This window comes from Theropithecus gelada, chromosome 8, assembly GCF_003255815.1.
Source record: "Theropithecus gelada isolate Dixy chromosome 8, Tgel_1.0, whole genome shotgun sequence".
NCBI classification, from domain to species: domain Eukaryota; kingdom Metazoa; phylum Chordata; class Mammalia; order Primates; family Cercopithecidae; genus Theropithecus; species Theropithecus gelada.
This window is the reverse complement of record NC_037676.1, coordinates 133,078,013-133,091,862: the sequence shown is the minus strand read 5'-3', so window position 1 is coordinate 133,091,862 and position 13,850 is coordinate 133,078,013. Positions and strand designations below refer to the sequence as shown.

Genomic DNA, 13,850 nt, shown 5'->3' with positions numbered 1-13,850 from the left:
TAGCATCATTTGGGGTCCTGTTAATCTCTGATCAAGCCTACCCACTCCTGGGCTTGCTCCCTGTTTCCACCGGTTTCTCCTTGTGACTCAGAGGCCCTCTAGTTTTAATAGGGGCTGAATAATGCCCATTGATGCCTGGTACGCAGAAGCGTCTGGTGGGGGCATGTGTAATTAAACATCTCCAGAGGAACGGAGGTGGTTATGTAACTGAATAATTGGAAATTTTCATCTTGCATATATGTGGAAATGATATGCCAAACACTTCCTCCTCTGAGGCAAGTGAACATTCTCTACGTTGAACAGAGAGAGCAAACAATCGGGTGCCTCCCACCAGGTGCCTGATTCACTAGCAGCCCTGGAGGTTTGAGCTTTGCCTGGGCATCTTCGTTTTTAGCAGAGGAAGCCACGCCTCCACAAGGAGAAAGAGATAAATGAGGTCCTATCTCTAGTAACTTCTGGGTGTGATAAAGGCAGGCACCGGAGATTGTGGGGCTCAGAAGAAAAGACTCAAGCCTTGGAACCAAATATTCTTGCTTGAGTCTTAGCAATTCCACTTCAAGAATGGGTGATCTTGAAGACTCAACCTTTCAGAGCTGTCATTTCTTTCTTACAGTTTATTGATTGCATTCTCTAAGGCATTTAAGAGACTCCCCTGTCCTTTGTTTTTGTTTTGTTTTGTTCGTACTGTATGTATGTCTAGAAGCCTGGTGGGATTCAGGTTCAATGATTTCTGCAAAATATTTAATTGGTTAGTTTTATAGACTACAATTAGGGGGTACATAATGTCTCCTTATCTTTTTGTGATGTTAGCGCAGCTGCTTATGCTAATCGCCTATATTCACTTATTTTATACAGTGATATGCTAATCCTATCAGTCCTCCATAATTTATTAACTGGCATACATTATTAAAGAGAACCATCTCCTCACTATTTGTTACCTGGAAGTACAATTCATCAAGCAAAAATAAATGCTGAATTTTTTCCCTACAAGTTTGTTTTCTATAAGATTCCCCCATAAGTTTTTTCCCTAGCATCATTCAGAGGTGACCAATGAGGTTCTAGTTTTTAAGCGTAATTTTGAATCTATGCATTTTACCATATTCTCTGTGTTTTGATTCATTGCAATTATTAGTCTTATTAAGCTAAATGTGTCACATCTTTGACTAGTGGGAGCTCATTCAAGTTGGCTTTTGCATCGTTTTGACATAATCCTGGTAGTCTCTGATAGAATCCTGGTTTCTCATGTTAAAAAGTCTTCCAATAAAGTCATTTACTTAAAACAAGACATAATTAAAGGTACCTAAAATTTGGGCACCTCTGAAAAGAATGGGAATTTTTTTCTAGGAACTGATATGTAGAAACCATAATCTGGACACTGGGAGTTATTGCTACTAAGTTTCGTTGTTTCTAGAACTTGATTTCAGTGGGCAGAGCTAGAAAATCTATACATCATGAGTTCACAGTGTGATACTTCGATGTCATAATGAGGACCACAAGCTTTTGACTCAACTTCATCAATCTTATATCTGCAGCTCCCTTTTCTCTTCCCCAAAATTCCAGTTTTAATGACACCTACACAGTTACTCATTTACTTTATCTTGTGATTCACTATAATAGTCTAAGTACAATAATACACTTGTTACCACCTATAATATGGTTATTGTAAACAGTTTTGACATTCGTGTTGCGCTCTTTTTATCCTTAGGGTATTTCCCTCTGGGAGCATGTCATCAAATTATTGTGCAAAACAACATCTGATATAGTTCCTCTCTGTGTAGGCTCATTTGTTTGTCTGCTTGGTTGGTTGTTTTTACAGAGTTTTTTGAGAATAGATTTAGTTTGATAATTAAGTAAAATATTGGAATGATTCTATAGTTATTTACTTAAAACGAGACATAATTAAAGAAGTTTAAATTCTATCCCTATTTTCCCACACCATTCCCTTCCTTTGTCATTTCATAGATTAAAATAGAAACCATTTTATAAAATGTAAAATGGTTTCTATTTTAATATTTTAATAAATTAATTAAGAAATATGTGTGTGTGCATGTATGTGGATAGAAAGATCGATCTTCCTTAGATAAATGGTAGCATACTATATACACTTTTCTCCTCTTGGAGACCAGTTCCTCAAAGTATGGAGAGATAGTCTTCATTTCTTTTTAATAGCTGCATCATGTTCAATGATATTTCTGTACTAAAGTTTATTCAGCCAACAAAACGAACATTTGGTTTGTTTTCAGCCTTTGTTATTAAAAATTCTGCTGAATGGATAACCTTGGGCATATGGTCTTTTCATACTTTTGCCATCCACTGAGACTTTAAAATTTTTAAAAGAGAAAATAAGCTATCTGAACTGTCTAAGCCCTTGAAATCAGGGCAGCCAACCATGTGTGTACCAGGGCAGCATGCTGTTCACATCAACAGTTAAAGACTGAAATAAGGACATACCCAGAACTGCAGTAAAAACGGGCTGTGAGATCCTTTGGAAAGGACACTGTGCACCTTCTTATGAGAGGAGAGGCTAGGACAAGAGGGAACCAAGGTATATTGAGTGCCTACTATGTGCCATCTGTTTATCTATAACTTCCTATAATGCCTTTTCCACCCCTGCATGGTCACTGATGTTCACATCAATTTCAGAGAGGAGGAAACTGAGATGAAGTAACTAGTCCAGGGTTAAAGTGTGTAAATGTGGAACTAGAACTCTAAGCTATATCTGTCTAGTAACTAAATCTGTAATCCTTTCACTTATGAGTTCATTCATTTATTCTATATTACCTAGTGGTTAACAACTCAGATTCTATATTCTGATTTTTGAATCAAGTTCAAATCCTGGCTTCCACTAACTCATGTGTGATGTTAGTCAAGTTACTAATTCATGTTTGCTTTGATTTTTTTATCCGTAAAATAAGAAATGATAATAATACCTTCCTATTAGGGCTATTGTATGGATTAAAGGATTTAATATATGTATATTGTTTAGAACCATTCCTGGTATATGATAAGCACCATGTAAGTGTTAGCTAGCTTTATTATGATTTATTTATTGAGTCAACAAATATTAAGTGCCTGCCCTGTGCCAGAGATGTTACAACATGGTAAGCGTATTCATATCTCCAGCTGTTGTACATAACAATATATCATAGACTGAGTGTATTAAACAACAGAAATTTATCTTGTGGTTCTGGAGGCTGAGAAGTCCAAGGTCAAGGTCTGGAAAGGTTTGTTTTCTGATGAAGGCTCTTTTCTGGCTTGCAGATGGCTGGCTACCTGCTTGCTGTATCCCCACCTGGCCTTTTCTTAGTGTGTGCATGTGGAGAGAGAAAGAGCGAGTGTTTGCATGTCTCTTCCTATAAGGGCAATAATCTCATCCTGACGGATACACCATCATGACCTCATCGACCCTAATTACATCCTGAAGGTTTCATCTCTAAATGCCATCACATTGGGGGTTAGGGCTCCAATATATGAATTTGAGAGGGACACAGACATTCAGTCTGCAACAGTAAGGATGTAAGGTCGAACAGATAGAAGCACCTCTGACCATATGATATGGTTTGGCTGTGTTCCAACCCAAATCTCACCCTGAATTGTAATAATCCCCACATGTCAAGGATGGGGCCAGGTGAAGATAATGGAACCACTCGGGCAGTCTCCCCCATACTGTTCTCATGGTAGTGAATACGTTTCATGAGATCTGATGGTTTTATAAATGGGAGTTCCCCTGCACAAGCTCTCTCTTGCCTCCTGCCATGTAAGAGTTTCCTTTGCCCTTCCTTCATCTTCCACCATGATTGTGAGGCCTCCTCAGCCATGTGGAACTGTAAGTCCATTAAACTTCTTTCCTTTATAAATTACCCAGTCTCAGGTATGTTTTTATTAGCAGCACAAGAATGGACTAATACACCAAACAACACCAACAGTCTAGTAAAGGACGCCAACATTATCAGGTAATCACACAAACAAGTATGAAATCACAGGGGCAATAATGCTGTGAAAGGCAGGCACACATCTCTGTGAAACCTAATCATTCTCTGATCACTTGGCTTCCAACAAGATGCCTCCCAAAATATTCAGATCAGGCTCTGTTTCATTTGTGAAGAGTTCCAGAGAAGCCTTTCCTGCCTCCCAGTGGTGTGTACCTGAAGCCTACACCTCAGTTTACCTGGTTCTTCTCTTTCTCTCACATGTACTGCAGCTGGAGTACACAGCCCGCCTGGACTTCCTTTGGCGAGTGCAGGCCAAAGAGGAGATCAATGAGATGAAGGAGCTGAGGGAACACAATGAGAACATGCTCCGGAATATCTTACCCAGCCACGTGGCCCGCCATTTCCTAGAGAAGGACCGAGACAATGAGGTGAGCCAGGGGCTGGTCTAGCCAGTGAGAAAGGGTGGTGGTGGGTGATATGCAGTTATTCACATTGATCCCAAGCTCTGGGAGAATTTCACTGTCATCATGTAAGTGCATGAGAATGGAGAAACTGCCTAGCACTATGAAATTTACACATGGCCTCCCAACCTCAGGCACCTCATCTACAAGATGGATATAATAAGGTCTCCATTGAAAGACTAAATTGGAATTTTAAAGTTTTATGTGCATATGCATGTATGTATGTGTGTGTGTGTATATATATATGTATATCTATGTGTATGTGTATGTATGTGTATATATATATATACACAAAAATTTCACTTCTGCGTATATACCCAAAATAATTGAAAGAAGGGTCTTAAAGAGATATTTGTATATCTAGAAGCATTATTTACAATAGCCAAAAAGTTGAAGCAGCCCCAAGGGTCCACTGACGGACGAATAGATAAACAAAATGTGATATATACATAAAGTGGAATATTATTTCAGGCTTTAAAAAGAAGAGAATTCTGATGCATGCTACAGCAATGGATGAATTTTGAATACATTATGCTAAGTAAAGTGGGCCAGTCACAAAAAATAAATACTGTATTATACCACTTATATAAGGTACCTAGAGTGGTCAAATTCATAGAGATGAAAAGTAGAATGGTGGTTGCCAACGGCTGGAGGGAGGGGAGAATGGGAGTTATTGTTTCATGGGTGCAGAATTTCAGTTTTGCAAGATCACAAGAGTTCCAGAGATAGATGGTGAAGATAGTTGCACAACAATGTGACTATACTTAATGCCACTAAACTGTACACTTAAAAATGATCAAGATGGTCAGGCACAGTGACTCACGCCTATAATCCCAGCACTTTGGGAGGCTGAGGCGGGTGGGCCACGAGGTCAGGAGTTGAAGACGAGCCTGGCCAAGATGGTGAAACCCCGTCTCTACTAAAAATACAAAAATTAGCCAAGCATGGGGGCAAGCACCTGTAACCCCAGCTACTTGGGAGGCTGAGGCAGGAGAATTGCTTGAACCTGGGGGGCAGAGGTTGCAGTGAGTCAAGATCATGCCCCTGCACTCCAGCCTGGGTGACAGAGTGAGACTCCATCTTAAAAAAAAAAAAAATTGGTAAAGATGGTAAATTGCATGTTATATGCATTTTACCACAATTAATAATAATAATAATAAAATACATGTATGTATATATACATGTATATGCATATATGTGTAACACATATGTGTATATTTATATATATACACATATATGCACATATACATACATATGTGTGTATATATCTTCTTAGCCCATTGCCTAGCACATAGCAAATGCTCAGAAATGCTCTTTTTACTTAAAACTGTTTTTCTTACTACATTATGAAGGCAGTCTAGAAGTCTGAAATCAAGGTGCTGGGAGTCTCATGCCCTCTCCAGAGGGTCTGGGGGAGAATCCCTCCTTGCCTTTTTCAGCTTCTGTTAGGCCCAGGAGTTGCTTGGCTATGGCCACTTGGCTCTAATTTCTCTCTTCATCTTCACACAGCCCTTCTTAAAAGGACAAGTATACTCTCCTTTTAAGAACACCAGTCACAGATTTAGGGTTCACCCTAATTCAGTATGACCTCATCTTAATTACATCTGCAAAGACCCTATTTCCAAATAGTACCATGTTGGACATGACTGTTCGGGGGAGCATGAGTGCTGGTGGCAGGAGGTACTAGGCACTATTCGGACCACTAGAAGGAGGAAGGGTCATATGGTGAGTGCTGTGAAGGGAAACCCTAGACAGAGCCTAATGGTCAAGCTCCATAGGCAACAGTTACTTCCACACAGAATGGGAGCCTCTGGAAGTTTTAAGTGTAACCTAGTCAGTTGGCTGCTGATAGAGAGTGGATAGGAGGATCATGAGACAAAAAGCCAGGCAGGAGACCCTAGAAGAGCCCAGGTGATGAGGCAAGACCCTGGTGATGAGGCCTAGGATGGTGGCAGTGGAGATGGAGAGAAGGAGATGAATTACAGACACCTCTAGAATATAGAATCAATAGTTCTTGATAATGGAGCAGATGCGGGAGATGAGAAATGACAAAATCAAATGATTTGGCTCCCCCACCAACCTTCAAGGGAAAGTAACTCAAGAGGGAACCGAAGGTGTCTTTGAAAGCTCTAAATGGCATTATCATGTGAATGAGCTTGGCCTTACTCTGTGAGACTCCCAAGGGAAGGTCTAGAACCATGGACCGGCCCACAGGGGACACCTTTGGGTTTCGTGTTAGGAGGAGCCTTACGAGGACAGAGCCATCAGGCCATCTCATCCTCCTAACACAGTGAGATCCACAAGGCAGGGACCACATCACCCTTGATCACCACCGTGCCTGGCTGTGGCCTCTGCTCATGAAATGCCTGTGGATGAACTGGAGTAGTGGGCTCCCTTGCTGAGGCATTCAACTTGGGAAACTTAACCCCTTGCTGAGGATTCTACAAAGGCAGTATGGGTTGTCTGAGAGGCAGGGATAATACAGCTCTTCCAGGACTGGATTTTCAGACTGAGCTAAACAGGAAATGAAAAACCCTTAGGACAAAAATTACAAACTCTAAGACCCTGAGACAAATCTGACCAATGAGCCAGTTGGCTTGGACAGTGGTTAGTTGGTTGGTTTACTTATTTAATTTATGAATGTGATGCCTTTATGCATAAAATGGGCTCTTCAGTTTACCCATCTGTACCCTGCCATTTATGTTACCTGTAGGGCCCCTAAAAACATTGAGGTTTGTGATCCTTGCCTTAAGATCATAGTGGGCAGAGCTGGGAGAGAATGATGAGGTCCATTTTTCATCCAAGCCACTGAAGAAAAACCAGTGGAAGAAAAGCCAAGGGAATGAGTAATCCGCCACTGGAATAATCAGATCTTGATGTACTCAGGTCTTTGAGAGTCTCTTGGGTGTGGAGACTCCACCCTCCTCAATGGATGGAGTTCTCTGAAATTGGGCTCAGGCCTGGTTTCCTCAAGGCTCCCTAAGGTCGGTGTCTTTGTTGCAAGAGCTTCTTGAGGAAACCATGAAAGGAGAGAGAATATCAATATGTATCAACCATGACCACCAGATGGCGAGGATAAACCCCACATGTAAAATCCAAAGAAAAATGAGAAAAAACAGCTTTTTAATCGAGACAGCGAAACAGTGAGGCACATCGGACCAGTGTAGAAGAGCAAGGACATACTGGTTTCATCCTGAAAGGATGGAAACCAACCAGAGATGCATGCTGAGACTCCAGGTCATCAGCTGTTATTCAGGCCAAACCCCTGCTGAGCAAAATAAAGGACTGCTTCAGCATTCATCGCATGTATAAGACATCTTGTCAGGATTATTTGAGATTTTATAAATATTTAAACAGTTCACACTGGACTAGGATTAAACACCAATCATGGTTACATTGCCTAGAGAATTTTCACATTAGGATAAAATATCATTTACCGAACACCTATTCCATGCCAGATACTGAAATAGGCAATTGATGAAAATGATCTTTCATTCTATTTACAACCTTAAGAGTTCCATCAGCCTCATATTATTGATGAGTTAACTGAGGTCCTGAGAGGTGAAGGGAATGCCTCACTTTCTTTATGGAAAGCTGCAAGGGGAATCCATTCCCTCAGGTTTATTTCTTCCATGCCCCTCTCTCCCTTACAATGCCGCTACCCATACCAACTCTGGAGTATGGCAAGAGGGGTGTGCGTGTGTGTAGAAAAAGAGAGAAGGACAGAGTCATACAACATGTAAAAGGGTGACAGGGAAGGGGCAGGACTGAAGTGGCCGGCAAGAACTCCCAATTTCATGCTCTGTTGCCATAAGAGGCAAAGGCATTTTTAGCTTCTCCTCTTGCTACAAACCTGAACTGTGATACAAATTTCTGAACATCTGATGGGGGACATCTGTGAGTTTCACGGGGTCACGATAGCACCCAAAGCACCACCTTTTCCTGCTATGCCAGGGTATCTCCCAAGTCTATCCCTGGGGTGGCACTGCCTTCATGGCTGACCTTCAGCTGACCTAGAAGAGTTGCTTGATGCACAAAGCCTCCAACTGACTTGTCTGCATCAATGTGGGCCTCACACTTTAGAAAATGATTCCACAGACCACAATAAAAAATGAACTGAAGGTACAGCCTCCAGCTGGCAAAGTCAGATGACTTCTTAGGTGTAACTTGTGTGTATGTCCCTGGCCACAGCAGCCAGGGGTATGCTGAGAGCCTTCATTGGCATCACTGCTGCAAGCTCAGACTCTTTTCTCTCCCTCCTTGGATTCTAACCCCTTGTAAGGTGTTCCAAGGAAGGCCATGTGACCTAGTGGAAAAATCCCAAGCTATTAAGCCAGAAGAACATGTATTCAAATTCCAGCTCTTCCATTTACTAGCATGTGATTTGGAGAAAGTTAAGTTCTCCGAGCCTCAGTTTCTTCAGCTGTAATGCGATTCTAATTCTTACCCTCCTGGGACCCAGACATTAAGCAGTCAAGGAGGTGGAGGGAAAGAATTCCAGGCAGACAGGCCCAAACGGCCAAAGGCATAAAGACGAGACTCTATAGGATATTTGCTGAGAAGGACTGGGGGGACTACAAGCACCCAAATATTTTAAGAACAGGCCAGAGCAGAGGTATCCTAAGTACAAAGAGACAAGTCTTGAAGAGCATTGAAGTAGCTTGGATCTGATTCAATGTGTAATAGGAGGTAGGAACTATTATCCCCATTTTCTAGATGAAGAAACTGAAGCTCAGGGAAGGAAAGAAATTTACCCATGGTCACAAAGCTAGCGAGGAGTGAGCTCAAATCCAAACCCAGGTATGTGTAACACCGAAGCCAGTATTCTTTCCCCTCCACCTCACTGTAAGTGCATGCAGAGAAGGGGAACTGTGATAAAGGATGACTCAAACCATCCAAACACAGGCAGTGGACAGGGTCTCACACCCAGAAGCCTCCTGTCCAAGGCGGTGTTACCCACACAAACATTCTGGCAGCTTCTGCTATTCTGCTGGGCTTTTGGCTTAGAATAGCACTCACTTCCCCTGGTCAGGAACATTCTTGCAGATAAAACCAGCTGGAGGTCCAGGCCTGGGTATCTCATCAATGTCAAGCAGGCTAGCTCTGAGTCCCGGGAAACCCGCTGGCTCATCATGGCTTTATGAGGCGTTGTTGAAAAGACACTAGCAAGGGCAGCTGTCCCAGGTGCTGGAGATTCCACACAGCATAAATCCCATCTCTGTCACTAACTAGCTGTGTGACCTATGCCAGGTTTCCCAACTCTTTGGAGTCCATTTCCTCATCTGATTAATAGAGGAAATAATACTGACCTTGCTGAATTGGGGTCAGAGCTAAATCGGATAACACATTAAGTCCCCAATGCAGCCCAGTGCAAGGCAGCTTCAGTATAGAAAGGCCATGCGTGGGTGGATTCAAAACCCCAGTGCTGAGAGTTTAGTTGATAATAAACCTTTCTGGACCTTGTTTTCCTCACGCCCCTTGTTGTGCTACAAAGGGATCATAACCATATTCTGCAACTTCATCTGACTCAGTACAACATTTACATGCATTATCATGCCTAAAGCACTTACATGGTGCTTGACATATTTTAAATGCACACTGGTTGTTGGCTATTGTTTTTGATATATGTAAGTCATTGCTATTTTTTCTACTCCTTCCCAGTCACAGCCCCACCCCCTATCCCTTCATTCGCCCATTCCTTCCTCAAGTATTTATTGAGGGCCAGCCATGTGCCAGGTGCTGTTCTAAACACCAGGGTTAAAACAGTGAACAAAACAACAAAGCCCTTGCTGCCCTGAAACATGTATTTTTGTGGGAAGACAGACAGTGAAGCAAATAAATAAATACATAACATAGTGTCAGAAAGTGATGAATTTGATGAGGGTAGAAATAGCTGAATGACGGAATAGAGTGTTGAAAGGGTATTTACACTGGTATCTTAGTTTGTTTGTGCTGTTATAACCAAATACTTGATACTGGGCAATTTTTAAAGAACAGAAACATATTTCCTCCCAGGTCTGGAGCATGGAAAGTCTAAGATCAAGGTGCCAGCAGGTTTCATGTCTGGTGTGGGTCCTTTTATCTGCTTCCACGATGGCACTTTAAACGCTGTGTCCCCACATGGTGGAAGAGGGAGAAAGAAGGGATCCACTCCCTCATACCCTTTAACAAGGGCCTTAATGCTATTCATGAGAGCTCCTCCCTCATCACTTAGTCACTTCCTCAAGGCCTCACCTCTTAATACTATCCCACTGGCAGTGAAGTTTCAACATATGAATTTGGGGGACACATTCAGAAAAGAGCAGGGGTCATGGAAGTTCTCTCTAAGGAGGTGACATTTGATCAGAGACCTGAATGACATGAAAGGATACTAATAATGTTTGCAAGTCTCAGACATAGTTTCTCCCATGCTGAGAGGTGGCTTAACTTGGTATAAGCAACGCAGGACTTGGAGTTGCCTGAGCAGGTAAAGGACCGGAATATAGTTCCCCAGGCAGACAGGACATCAGTCTTCCTACTGACATATGCGGGTGTGCGATGGAGTGCATGCACATGCTCAAAATCATCTACTAAGTCCAAACCTATACCTTCAACCAACCAGAGGAAGATAACAATAAACCAATAATAGCTTTTCTATATTCATCAATCCCTCCCCAGTTTTCAAAGTGTTTTTATCTTCTTGAAGCCCAAAATAGCAAGAAACAGATGGCACACTCAAGGCGGTTGACTGGAGTGAGTTGAGTGAAGGGACTGTCTCGGAAGGTGTTTGTAGGTTGGCCGGAGCTCCTCCATGTACCCTTCAAAATCCCTCCACCTCTTCTCCCTGCGCTTCCTGGACAGGCACAGGTGAGAAGGCTAATCTACATCAGTTACATCTGTGACCTGCTTGGCCCTCAGGCACCAAGGTGAGGGGTCATCAATGGCTGGCACTAGGTAAGAGATGAGGGGAAGTGAGGAATGTGAGGTCAAGATATTTATTCCCATGTGATTACCTGAGGCTGGCTATGTCACTTCACAGAAATTAATATCTCCTCCCAAGACCACTGCTGTGCTACACCTCCAATGTCAAACCAACTCACTCCTTTTGGGGTCTTCTCATCCCTTTGAGCCTACAGGGATGACTGCTTTCCTGCCACTAGCCTTGGGTTTCTGGGAGATTTCTTAGGGTTTCCCTACTTCCTGCCCTCGTCTTTCTAATTAAGCCCTTTATCAGTCAACCATTCCGGAATCGTCTTGATCTGAATGTGCCCCTTCTTTTCTGCTGGGTCTCTAGCTGAAGCAACAGGAATAAGGAGGAGATGAAAATTCCACTGTGCTCAGCAATTGTGGAAAGCTGTGGTGACTCCCAGACTGAAAGGGACAAGGAGAAAAAGCAGTTACTAGAACCAGTGTGAGCAGCCACTGCCAGGCGTGGCGCAGAGGAGCAGGCAGACAACTGGAGTGCAGCATCTCAGCGCCGCCAAAGGCAAAAGCAGAGCAAGAGCTGGCACTGTCATTGACGGCTGAGGGACCGGTTGCCAGAAGAGTCACCTCACTTGCCCAGAGTCATGTGCCCACAGCTGTGGGGGTCGAGCGCTCCTCTCTTCCCACGTTCCTGCCTTCACCAGCCGAGGAGGAAGTCCCTGTAACACCGTCCACCCTGTGGGGAAATGCCAGGGAGGGAGTCTCTCCCTCTCTTATGGTGCTTTAACCCATCAGACTGGGGAAACCCAGGGTCACCGGACCTCGAGACAATCATGGGACCCGGGTGCTAAAGACCCACAAAGACCTCAGTCTGTCTTGTCTCCTCAGGGACTTGTTTGTACCCAAGGTGAACGGGCCTTCTCCTCACATATGACAAGCCACGTAACACAGGTTTCCCTTTCTGCCCCCCAAGAAGGTAAAGACCCACCATTCTCCAGGCTCCCTGCCAGCCACTAAGTAGATACATGTACTCAGTCCCACTCTGTCTCACGGGAAGGAGCCGAAGTTTCCCATTAGTGCCTCAGATCCAAGACACATTGTCCAATCCATCCTTACCTGAGAGCCTGTGTTGAGGGGGTTGGTCTTCAACTGACTGTCAGGCCCCTGTAGCCACTCTCTCCGTCAGTTAGCATCTTATGGAAAGGAGGGGTGAGTCCCAGTCCCAGTCCCAGTCCACCCTATTCCCACTTCTCCAGCCTCCAGTAGGATACCAAAGAATCAAGATCTGAACTCAGGTCATATTTCTTCAAGCTCTTCTTACCCCTCCACTGTGAAACAACCATCCAATCAGACGGACAAACCTAAACCAGTTTCTAATTCCCATGACACTTATTCCTGCTTGTCATTATTATTATTATTGCTGTTGTTGTTGCTATAATTATAGTTATTATTAGCAGTAGCATGGGCTGTTGTCAGACTGTCTAGGTACAAATTCCAGCTCTACGTCATAACAACTATGGGACTTGGGTAAAGTATTTAATCTCTGCATCCTTCAGTTTCCCGAGAGATGAAATAAGGGTCTTATTTGTATCTGTCTCATGGGGATGTGGTGAACATTAAATGAGATGATGTATGTGCAATCTTTTGCATTGTGCTTGGCACAAAGTAAGTGCTCAAGAAAGTAGCTAATATTATTATCACAATTTTATTATTTAAGCCATCAGAATATTTCAAATGATGGAAAGACTGAGAAATAAAACTAAGGAAAAGAGCATGAGGCTGGGCGCAGTGGCTCACACCTATAATCCCAGCACTTTGGGAGGCCTAGGTGGGTAGATCGCTTGAGGCCAGGAGTTCAAGACCAGCCTGGCCAAGGTGGTGAAACCCCATCTCTACTAAAAATACAAAAATTAGCCAGGTATGGTGGCAGGCGCCTGTAACCCCAGCTACTCAGGGAGCTGAGACATGAGAATCACTTGAACCCAGGAGGCAGAGGTTGCAGTGAGCCAAGATCCCGCCGCTGCACTCCAGCCTGCGCAATAGAGTGAGACTCCGTCTCAAAAAACAAAAACAAAAGAGTGTGAGAGGAGCTGGCATTCATTAGAATATTCAGGGAGACAAACAATTGCTAAGACACCCCTGGCTGCTGGTCATTTTATACCATGGAGGCATTTACATCACAGGGCATAAACCAAAGTGGGAGGGGATCTGGACTGCGTAATTATGCAATGAATTTTAGAGGGTAGGATCTTCTCTTTTTTCTCTATTTTTAAGCAGAAAATAAAAATATAGGCTTAATGGGCTAAATTATGTCTCCCCAAAATTTATATGTTGAAGTCCTAACCCCAAGGATCTCAAAATGTAACTGTATTCAGAGACAGCATCTTTAAAGAGGTAATTAAGTTAAACTGAGGTCCTTGGGGGACCTAACCCAATATGACTGGTGCCCTAATAGAAAGAGGAGACTAGATCCTAAGGGAATACCATGTAAAGACACAGGGAAGACAGCGTCTGCAACCGTGGGAAAAGCCCTCTGACAACACCAACCTGCCAA

The 13,850-nt window shown here is 43.1% G+C and overlaps 1 protein-coding gene across 2 annotated transcripts in view; it reads left to right on the top strand.

Moving 5' to 3' along the window:
* The window catches only part of ADCY8 (adenylate cyclase 8), a 259,466-nt gene that overhangs the window by 227,411 nt on the left and 18,205 nt on the right, over positions 1–13,850 (top strand). For both annotated transcript variants that reach the window (XM_025394556.1, XM_025394557.1), the window contains one exon: positions 4,202–4,360. In XM_025394556.1, coding sequence (XP_025250341.1) covers positions 4,202–4,360 — 159 coding nt within the window. The remainder of the gene's footprint in view (positions 1–4,201; positions 4,361–13,850) is intronic.